The sequence below is a fragment of the Ciona intestinalis genome, chromosome 5 (genome assembly GCF_000224145.3).
Source record: "Ciona intestinalis chromosome 5, KH, whole genome shotgun sequence".
NCBI classification, from domain to species: Eukaryota; Metazoa; Chordata; class Ascidiacea; order Phlebobranchia; family Cionidae; genus Ciona; species Ciona intestinalis.
In genome coordinates this window covers 186,000-197,171 of record NC_020170.2, presented here as the reverse complement: position 1 = coordinate 197,171, position 11,172 = coordinate 186,000, and the positions used below count along the sequence as shown (strand labels likewise).

The 11,172-nt window shown below is 34.5% G+C and overlaps 2 protein-coding genes and 1 long non-coding RNA gene across 4 annotated transcripts in view; 2 read left to right on the top strand and 1 right to left on the bottom strand.

Moving 5' to 3' along the window:
- Positions 1 to 54: 54 nt before the first annotated feature.
- On the top strand, positions 55 to 1,025 carry LOC113474288. Its single transcript, XR_003395945.1, has 2 exons — positions 55 to 137; positions 617 to 1,025. It is a non-coding gene; the product is annotated as an uncharacterized LOC113474288 (long non-coding RNA).
- On the top strand, positions 1,024 to 10,098 carry LOC100181512 (pyruvate carboxylase, mitochondrial). Its single transcript, XM_002125001.5, has 24 exons — positions 1,024 to 1,235; positions 1,291 to 1,383; positions 1,688 to 1,891; positions 1,947 to 2,112; positions 2,633 to 2,778; positions 3,133 to 3,250; positions 3,382 to 3,581; positions 4,084 to 4,154; positions 4,221 to 4,383; positions 4,529 to 4,711; positions 4,931 to 5,020; positions 5,159 to 5,303; positions 5,412 to 5,642; positions 5,779 to 5,935; positions 6,049 to 6,292; positions 6,486 to 6,597; positions 7,546 to 7,683; positions 7,940 to 8,098; positions 8,152 to 8,237; positions 8,574 to 8,753; positions 8,815 to 8,961; positions 9,021 to 9,138; positions 9,193 to 9,320; positions 9,382 to 10,098. The coding sequence occupies exons 1-24, from the start codon at positions 1,149 to 1,151 to the stop codon at positions 9,628 to 9,630; spliced, it is 3,615 nt and encodes a 1,204-aa protein (XP_002125037.1). The 5' UTR covers positions 1,024 to 1,148; the 3' UTR covers positions 9,631 to 10,098.
- Positions 10,099 to 10,124: 26 nt separating this feature from the next.
- Positions 10,125 to 11,172, bottom strand: part of LOC100179082 (intraflagellar transport protein 22 homolog) — a 2,611-nt gene continuing 1,563 nt past the window's right edge. Inside the window, exons 3-5 of one of the 2 annotated variants that reach the window (XR_003395944.1) lie at positions 11,001 to 11,172; positions 10,762 to 10,943; positions 10,125 to 10,705 (exon numbers count right to left, since the gene is read on the bottom strand). Coding sequence is in view for 1 of the 2 variants with exons in the window: in XM_026834726.1 (XP_026690527.1) it covers positions 10,821 to 10,943; positions 11,001 to 11,172 (295 nt within the window). In the remaining variant the exon portion in view is untranslated. Of the gene's footprint in view, positions 10,944 to 11,000 lie in introns of both variants that reach the window. The other variant, XM_026834726.1, reaches the window with a different exon arrangement.

Below are 11,172 nucleotides of genomic sequence, written 5' to 3'. Positions count from 1 at the left end.
CTTTTAAAATCGAGTTCTTGAAATGGCTTGAGCAACTGCTGTTGTTGTTTTTGTTGTTCGTATACGTTCAACTCATCACGTAGCCATGACGTCACTGCGTGCGTGTAAACACCGGAAAAGAATTGCTGCAGTCAGTTGTAAGTATCTGGGTAGAGACCAGAATGTTGCAAATTTAGTTTAGACTATACTTTAATATTAAATTTAAAAGTTGTAGCAGAAGTATTATAGTATTTTTTGTTCAGTAATAATACTTTATGTTAGGATAAATGACAATTTATCTCGCGTAAAGGAGCAACGACAGTCGTTTTAACACAGGTGTGCTGTTTATACACCTTGTGCGCACATACAATTAACATGTATGTATCTTTATCGGTAATTGTTGTATGTATGGTTGACAACTTTAATAACTAACTAGCTCACACTGGGTTAAGAAAAATGGGTGCTAGTGAAGAATCTCCCCCACCCACCTTATTTGCTAACCACTAACCCCTAGGTTGAGGGGTAAGGTGTTGATGGTTAGGGGGTTAGTGGTTATAGGGGTTAGTGGTTAGCAAATAACGTAAGGGGGGGAAGACTCTTCACTAGCACCGAAAAATGTATGCTCAATCGTTCACAGTGATACCAGCATTGTCGGGTTGAACCTGGTATCTTTTGGTTATAGTGCGTGGGATCTAACCGATGCAAGACATGTACTTTATTTTTATTACTTCGTCACAAGGAAGAGGATTTTATAGGATTTTTAAAAACTTAGCATTATTTTAAAAACTTAGAAGTTAAAAGCACTTCTTTTATATTTATATGTATATATATATATATTTTTTTTTCTAATAAATTTACTGGCAGTTGATATAAAAAACTGTTTATTTTATTACCTATTTTTTAACATTTCCATGTTCATAATCAAAGGAGACTGCTGGGTTAGATGTTTGGTGTTGTTATCATTGTGTGTGCTATTTGGCAAAACACTTAATGGTCAATGACAACTCCAACTCAGTAGTCAGTAGTATATTTTCTCTCGTATGCAGGTTTTTTTTCTTTTTCTTTTTTATAATACCTTTGTCAGGACTGGTTTTGTAAATCTAAAGTTCATTTTACAAAGGGTTAAAAACTAATAAAACAAAGCATTGTTGTCTCTCATAAGACCAAGTATGCTTTCGTCAAAGTTAAATATTTCTTTGCGATCGGCAAAAAGAGCAAGTCATCTGCGTTCAGCAAATGGAGCCCCACAAATCATTGTAAGTTTTATTTTTCAAGTTAAAAAACCCTTTTTAATGTTAATTTTTATTTCAGACATGGAGATCTTATAAAACTTCATTTCCGGTTGGGATTATGCACCCCCGATCCCGATCCAACATGGAGTCCACAGTGAAACCAATAAATAAGGTTGACTTATTATAATATCATAGTGAGCATACAAACCAATACGGACCATTAGGTTATTCTTCATACCACAGCAAGTTTGTTATATTGGCGTTATTGTTGTTGCAAAAAAAACAGTCTGAAAAAATTATTGTGAGATACATATATAATGAAAGCAGATTGTATAAGTATTGCAAGCGTTTTTATTTTTTAATGAATTTTTAAAGAACATTATTTTGTTCTTAGTATAGTGCTATACTAATATTGATGTATCTTGCTTTGAGAATAATATTTGCTTACTTTTATTCTCCTGTATTATTTATAAAAGGTTCTCGTGGCCAATCGTGGAGAAATCGCAATTCGGGTTTTTCGGGCTTGTACTGAGCTGGGAATTCGAACGGTTGCTGTTTATTCTGAGCAGGACACGCAACACATGCACCGACAGAAAGCTGATGAATCTTACTTGATTGGGAAAGGGCTAAAACCTGTTGATGCCTATCTACACATACCAGAAATAATTGCAACTGCTAAGGTTTTATTAATTTATTTTGCTTACAAGTACAGAAAACTTTAAACATATTTAACAGGATGTTGGTGTTGATGCTATTCACCCAGGCTATGGGTTTTTATCTGAACGATCAGATTTTGCCCATGCATGTGTACAAGCGGGGATTAAATTCATTGGACCCACGCCGGATGTTGTTCAACAAATGGGAGATAAAGTCGCTGCAAGAAAGATTGCTATTGCTGCAGGTACAGTTATTTAGTCATAAGAGACAGTGTGATACCATCACATCATCCACAATCTTTTTGCTAGTTAAATAATGCAAAAAATACCAACTTTTTGGTGATAACTGATAGGTTTAGCAATGCGTAACGATAATGGTATATCACTGGATTATTGCTTGTACAACAATAACATGTGTGATGTAATAAAACACAATTACAGCATAAACAAATTACATAAGCCTAAACAAAATTGCTTCAAATTTGATATATCATTTCTAAAATATAAAAAAACTACTTTCTTTAGTAGTTTTCAAAACTAGAATTGGTCAAAATTAAATAATACTTTTTCTTATGGGAAATTCCATGCATGGCTGAAATAATTTTATTTACTTCAGCATTTTTTAGCAGCTGTTTTACATTTCGATTTGAGCATTTCTATCAACAGGCCTACACAAATTTTGATTTTTTGTTGGTGTCTACCCCTTGAATGAGACAAAAGTATGATTGAGACAAATAAATTATTCATACATTTGTGCGACTGCAGGTGTTCCAGTTGTGCCTGGTACTGATGAGCCGGTCACAACACTTGACGAAGCAAAATCATTTGTGCAAAAATATGGCTTCCCTGTAATATTCAAGGCAGCATATGGTGGTGGTGGGCGAGGCATGCGATTTGTTAATCAGATGTCCGTAAGTTAAAGCATGTATTGGTCACCGCTTTTACAGAATTTAAATTTCTATAACTAATTTAATTTGAAATAGGTTCCACACTGTGTAATCTTCAAAAAATGGCTGCTATCATCATTACAGAATGCTTTATCAAATCAGCAGTCACATTAACGTTTTTTTCTGTAACTTTTTTCAGTTTCTTGGAATTTTAAAGTTCCCCCTTTTTAGGTTTCAAGATCAAAACTTCTTTTTTTAAAAGTTTATTTAGAAATTTAAAATGATGTAGCCTATTTGCCGCATAAAGCTGTAGGCTACAGATTTAAATAGCCAGAATGTTAAAGCTTGCTGATTAAAATTGATTCTCATGTTTATCAGGAATTAGAAGACAATTTCAACCGGGCGGTTTCGGAGGCTGAAAAAGCCTTTGGAAATGGGTCCATGTTCATAGAGCGATATTTGGAAGGTCCACGCCATATTGAAGTTCAAATATTAGGTAACTTTATTGTTCTGTTATCATAGTGTTTGCTTAAAGAGCCCGGCTCTTTTTTCTGTGAAAATGCAATATTTGGATTGTTTGTGTTACTTGTTTAATCATCTACTTTTAAAAAAAATATTTTATACAAGGTGATCAACTTGGCAATATGGTTCATCTTTATGAGCGTGATTGTTCAATTCAACGGAGATATCAAAAGGTTGTGGAACTTGCTCCAGCGTTCAATTTACCCATTGGTTTACGCCGCATACTCGCAGATGATGCTTTGAAAATTGCTAAACATGTCAATTATGAAAATGCTGGGACAGTTGAGTTCTTGTTGGATGCACAGGTTTGCTATTTCATTTTAGCTGTGTTTTATTTTATGTTTTTTTATATAAAATATTCAGTTGTGGAGTTGCGTTTCAAAAATGTAACCTTTTATCATAGCTTGTTCGATAAAGACACTAAGTTCAAGGCTAGACACCGATACTAATCTACCATTATATATACATCTGCTTGGGTAAGCCACTTAACAACGAATTCTCCAGCCCAATAGACCCTTATGTATTGTCAATTTGTCATGTACCAACAAAATATAAAATCCCCCCCAAAAACACTTACGTATGTGCTAACTAAACCTTAAACTGGTTCATTTTGTTACAATCAACATTGTTGAAATAAACCAAAGTGACAGGATCTTGCACAAGTTTAACAATCATTCATATGTCACAATGATTATTGTGATGAAGACGATTATAATGATTCATAGATAATGATGTATCTTATATTTACTGGTAACCCAATATAAGTCACAGGAAAAACTGTTTAAGATGGAATTGTATTGTTTGTAGGGTCGTCATTATTTTATTGAGGTGAATTCACGATTACAAGTGGAACACACGATAACAGAACAAATAACGGGGTATGTTGTTTAAAGGTGGTATATGCAAATGCAACTCCATTGTTGTAATTAAATTGTATGAAACAGAGTGGATTTGGTTCAATCACAAATACGATTGGCTGAGGGATATACTTTACCTGATCTTGGGTTGACGCAGGAAAAGATTCAAGTTAATGGCTGTGCAATACAGTGCAGAGTTACAACTGAAGATCCTGCCCATGATTTTAGACCTGACACTGGAAGGATAGAGGTAGCAATAAATTGGGTGTTTTTGATAGGTGTGTGTGCTGCACTGTTGTTCAACATGTCACTTGTTTATCCTGGGAAGAACTTGTGCAGTAATCTGACCACTATGCAAGTTGTTTTAGTATACCTACAGGCTCTGTGTGTTGCAGGTGTTCCGTAGTGGAGAGGGCATGGGCATTAGACTAGACAGTGCATCAGCTTTTGCAGGAGCTATTGTCTCTCCTTATTATGACTCGTTACTTGTAAAAGTGATTTCTCACGCTGGTGACATGCCGTCAGCTGCCAAGAAAATGCATCGTGCGTTGCGTGAATTCAGGATACGAGGTGTTAAGGTAAATACGATCAATAATAAACTCAAAATGGGATTTATTACATTACTATTTTGTTATAATACACACAATATTGTTTTGGAGCATAATATTAATCTAAAATTGTTTTTGATGCAAATATATTTTGTGTACAATGGATTTAAGATTTCCGGGCACCTGCGTTATAACTATGTTACTAATATTTTTTGTGGATTATACATGTAATAATTTCAATTATCGTAGACAAACATCCCATTCTTACTCAATGTGATTCAAGATGAAACATTCTTACATGGAACCATCACAACCCAGTTCATTGACAACAACCCACAGGTGAGATGTCATCAATAAGTTGATTTCTCTGAAATATCTTTATTGGCAATTATTTCATTCCAAATAAAAATAATGCTTACAAGTTTGCAAACTTTAATTTATGTAGCTTAATTCGTTCTATATTTATTGTTTATTTAGTTATTTAAAATGCAACCAAGTCAAAATCGTGCTGGTCGACTTATGCGTTACTTGGCACAAGTTATGGTGAACGGACCCTCCACACCACTACCAACATCAAACATACCTCCTTACAATGAACCACAACTACCTGAACTTCCTGCAGGTTTGTCATTGGAGCAAACTGTGCACATGATTATTTATTGTGTTTTGTTATGGGTCTTGCCCAAGAAATAGATCACATACAGATACAGCAATATATGTTTGTTGTCAGGTTCGTCATCAAACTATCCTCGAGGTTGGAGGAACGTGCTGCTAGAAGACGGTCCAGAGGAATTTGCCAAAAGTATCCGCCAACACAAAGGATTGTTGTTGACAGACACGACGATGAGGGACGCTCATCAATCACTTCTTGCCACTAGAGTGCGCACCTACGATCTTGCAAGAATCGCCCCGTTTGTTTCACAACAGTTGAACGGTTTATTTTCATTGGAGAACTGGGGAGGTATTTAAGATTATACCTATATGATACAGATTGTTGTGAAGTCCATCATTTAGAAACATCTGTATTATAATGACAGTCCTGGTAAAGAAAAAATTAGTTACGCTTTGTTATTTAGTGTGATATCCTTTTTTAATAGGTGCAACATTTGATGTTGCTTTACGGTTTCTACATGAATGTCCATGGGAAAGATTACGTACACTGCGTCAACTTATTCCGAATATTCCATTTCAAATGTTACTGCGTGGAGCTAATGGTGTTGGCTATACAACATATCCAGATAATGTTGTTAAGAAGTATGTACAAAAATATATCATAAATAGAGATGAGCAATGTTTTGCAATATTTGTTTAATTAATGTGAATCATTGTATTACTACATGCTTACATATGATGCAACTTGTTAACAGGTTTTGTGAGTTGGCTGTTGCAAATGGAATGGACATATTTCGTATCTTTGACTCCATGAATTATGTGCCTAACATGAAACTTGGTATGGAAGCTGTTGCTGAAGCTGGTGGGGTTGTCGAAGCTGCTATCTCGTATACTGGTGATGTTTCTGACTCATCAAGGTTAACAAAATATGATCTCAGTTATTACATCGGTCTTGCTGATGAACTTGTGGAGATTGGAGCTCATATCTTATGCATTAAGGTTTGTTTTATAATTGATATCATTATGCACATTTTCTTTAATTGAAAACAGTTTTCTTGTTTTGATAAAATATGTCATTAAGTTACACCATGGGTTACCATGCACTTGCTATAATAAAAAATATAAAGATGGTGCAACAGAAAACAAAATCCATTCCGCTAAGTAAATTGTGACCTGTATCCACATTATACAGGATATGGCTGGTTTGTTGAAACCGCAGGCTGCCAAGATTCTTATATCTGAGTTACGTGAGAGACATCCTGATCTTCCCCTTCACGTGCATACTCATGACACATCTGGAGCAGGTAAGACTGTATGATTAATTAGGTCGCATTCCTAACAACATATAGATGAATCGACTATATATCGAATAATCTCGATTTAGCCACTGATACATCAACCTTAACTTCCTTAATTTGTTGGCTATCAGTTGTTATGTTACTAACAAATTAGTAAGCTTTGCACTTGAATCGTTCTATGTGATAATACATGATTAAAATACTTGGGGTATATATTTAAAAAGTCCATGCAAGGATATTTTTCTACCTCAAACTATTATTACACTATTTTTGCCACCAACACAAAAAACCTTAGTATTTTAAAATGAGTTGCCATATTCGTGGGGTGTTTTTTATTTGAAGTGGTCTCTGGCGCTACTGCCTTGTTATCTATAGAAACAATATATCATCTAGTATATAATTTTCCGCTGTTTCGTTGCAGTCATGCAGCAATATGTGAGAATATAGCAGTAGCGTACTGCAATCCAAAATTACTAGATATTAAACAAATTATAAACTAACTGACATCTCAACAAACTTGACTAATCGTGTTTAGAAAATAATGTGCGTAAGTTGTTATATTGGCCAATAGTTGTATCAGTGGGAGATTCTGTTTAGTACACATGACTTTATCATTAAACATACAACATACACACATTTCAAAACGTTTTTTTAATTTGACACTAGTAAACTTATATCTACTTTGTACGAGAGCAGTATTTCCTGGTCTATATAACTGTTGAGCACGTAAGTGGTCATATAGATCCTTTTCAAGGTTGTTTGACCTGGTTTATGAAACTGTTTTGATAATCTTGGTGGATGTATTTACTTCTTTTAACAGGTATTGGTACCATGTAACAACACTTCCAATTACCGATTAAGAAAATCTCTGTATTGACGGATTTAGAATTAAATAGACTTTAAGTAAAAGTATAAAACAATGGTTGAAGTTGAATAACATAGCTGTGCCTACAGGTGTTGCTTCAATGTTGGCTGCAGCAGAGGCAGGTGCCGATATCATTGATGGAGCGATTGATTCAATGTCGGGAATGACATCACAACCCAGTATAGGTGCTCTAGTGACATCATGTGAGCGAACTCACCTAGACACAGGTGTGTGACCCAAGCATTGATACAAAAAGTTATTACCCACTGCTGGGCTGCTATTTGCTTTGTTGAAGATGTGTGACTGCTGATTCACAATTATATTGACTGTCATTGTAAAATGAAAAATGATTTGATGATGTCAATTCTTTTATTTATGACGTTTATAAAAGTTGTTTAAAACAGATTTGTTGAGTGAATAATGCTTTGCTTTCTTTTTTTTTAAGTTCTCAAATAAAACAAATAACAAATTAACTATCAACAGGAATCCAATTGTCAAACTTGTCTAAATATAACGAATATTGGGAGCAAGTACGACATCTGTATGCACCGTTTGAATGCACAGTTACCATGAAATCTGGTGATTCGAGTGTGTATAAGCATGAGATACCTGGAGGGCAGTACACCAACTTACATTTTCAAGGTATAATAATATAAATACGAAATTGGTAAATTAATTTCTCCCTGTGGTTATAGCTCACGCGATGGGTCTAGGAAGTCAGTTTTCCAAAATAAAGGAAAGATATATTGAAGCAAATCGTTTGTTTGGTGATTTAATCAAGGTCAGTATTCACCCTTACCAATAATTTTCATGATTTCTTTACGATATTATACAATCCATTCAAACCCTTGGTACAATGGTTAAAGACTATGTTTTCACCATTGTGGCCGTGTGGGTCATCGGGCAAAACACTTAATGGTAATTGCTGCCCAGTGGTCACTAATGTGTTTTCCAAATTGTCAGTCAAACAGAACATATGTAGTAACTTGTAAGCAGGCACGAGGAGTATGAAATAGACTTAATACAACACCCATGTTATAATGACTGGCGTTGTATGGATATAAATAACTGCCAATAATTTTGCCAAACAAAAAGATCAAGGTTTTTCCTACTTCAGGTTACCCCATCCTCGAAGGTAGTTGGCGACATGGCACAGTTCATGGTTCAGAATAATTTATCAGCTGATGATGTGATGGAAAGAGCTGATGAGTTATCATTACCACAATCTGTCATTGATATGATGAAAGGGTTAATTGGTTACCCACCTGGGGGTTTTCCTGAACCACTAAGAAGCAAAGTGATTATTAGATAAAGTTGAAAGCATTTCTAAATATTTCACTTCTGTTTTGTATTTAAAGATTTTACGAGGGGAATCCCCAATTGAGGGAAGGCCTGGAGAGTCTTTGCCTGCATTGGATTTTAAATCCTTAAAAGATGAAATGATCGAAGAACATGGTTCGTTTGTCACCGATGAGGACGTTATGAGTGCAGCTATGTATCCAAAGGTATGTGGAATATTTGCCTTAACTAAATTTCTTTAACTAATTTAACATTTTTTTGTCAGGTGACAAATGATTATCTTCACCATTATGCTGAGTTTGGACCTGTTGATAAACTAGACACACCTCGCTTCCTAATTGGACCAAAAATTGCGGATGAGTTTAAAGTAACATTGGAACCAGGTGACGTTTATTAATATAAGGTGAATGATTTGTGCTTATGAAAACAATTATCAGGAAAAACACTTCATATCAAACCATTGGCGGTCGGGGATTTGAAACCAGAAACTGGGGAACGCGAAGTCTTTATGGAGCTTAATGGCCAACTAAGGACGGTTGCTGTTAAAGATAATGAAGCCATGAAAGTATGTACATGAAATAATATTGTGGATTAGATAATTAGGGGATGATGCAATGCTTTTGTAGGAAATGAATTTTCATCCAAAAGCACGAGTTGGTGTAAAAGGCTCCATTGGTTGTCCGATGCCTGGAGATATACTGGAGGTCAAAGTTCAAGTTGGTGATAAGGTCACTAAAGGTCAACCGCTGTTGGTGGTCAGTGCTATGAAAATGGAAATGGTGGTTGCTGCAACCATGGACGGTGTGATTAAGCAAGTGGAGGTTACCAAGGGCATGCATGTAGAAGGAGATGACCTTCTGGTAGAAATGGAATAAAAACATTATTTTAATGAGCTGCTATTTTGTGCAATGTAGAAATGTATTGATTATTTGGTGTTACAAAACGTTTGCACATGCAGTAACATACTACATCAGTGGTGTCCAAACATTTTTAGGTATTTGGCTTGACTCGAGTCGCACCCGGAGCGTTAAACATGACCGTTTTAACTCAAAACCGACTAGCCATTACAAGAATTACACTTGTTGGCAACATTTCTGGCCTTACAGTTTCAAAGCATAAAATAGTGTTTTATTTTATTTTTGTTGTTTAGTAGCGCATAACATAGAAAAAGTTTTTACTGTTGGGTTGCTATGCTAACCCTTTCATTAATATGATTTGGTGGTGTCCGGCTGACTGCTGTTGTGCATTTAGCATATTTTTATATTTACTTATATTCTGGGCTGCTTAAATAATGCTTGCACAATTATTACAACCACTGCTGTTTAATAAAGAGATGCAACGGATTTTTTTTATTTAGATTAAACCTTTGTCTAGCATAGAATTTATTACAAAGCAACTTAAATCCAAACGTATAATTTCACAAAACAGTGAAACTGCAACAATGATTAAAGGGTTTAATAATAAAAAAATTATTTCTTCACTAATCACTAAGTAGATAAAAATATTTAGTACAATAACTTGATAACATGGGAAAGCGCAATAATTTGCAATGTAATCAACTGTAGTTTGGTTTATCATAATATAACTTATCTAATATCCTATAGAATAGAAATGTAAATGGGATTTTAGCACTTTAAAAAAACATACCAACAAAAAATCAAAATTTGTGTACCGATAGAAATGCTCAAATGTAAACAACGGATCAGCTCCCGAAAAAAATAGCAAAACATATTTGTAATTAAGTAAAAAAATGGAACTCATAGACTCTATTATGTTTTAGTTTTTTGATTGTATGAAGTTTTATATTTACTGTTGCTCAAACACCACTTTTCTTGTATTTTTTATAAAGTTGTTTATTTTACCTTTGATGATACTTTTATTGCATTTGAATATTGCATTTGAACATTACCAAATACAAATTTTCGTTTTTCATTGGTATGCCCCTTTAACCTTTAAATTTTAAGAGTAAGTTAAAAGTTTGTTACTTGAGCTTAATGTATCCTTACCAAGTTCAAGTTTTCAGCCCAGATTAAAAATGAACAATGTAGTTACAGATAACCACACATCAATTTATTATATCAAGTTCTTCTCTTTCTTGTGATGCAGATAATTTATTAAAAACTTTCTTTAAAAAATCTTTAAAGTTGTCCATAACTTCTCCTGGGTGTTTTTCCAAGTTAACTTCATACTATTAATTATCAAAACAATTATTTTTTGTTCTGAATTAAATCATTATAAATCTTACGTTTAATACAGATGGTAGTGGAGAGGTTACTGTAGTTGATTCTCTTCCTTTACTGTTAGCAAACAACATGCATTGCATCTCTTTTAATCCGTTACTTGTGATGAAATAATTGACTAAAGTCTCTACGGCCGGGCTTGGCTCTTTCATGAGCGGGTCATAGACAATGATCACC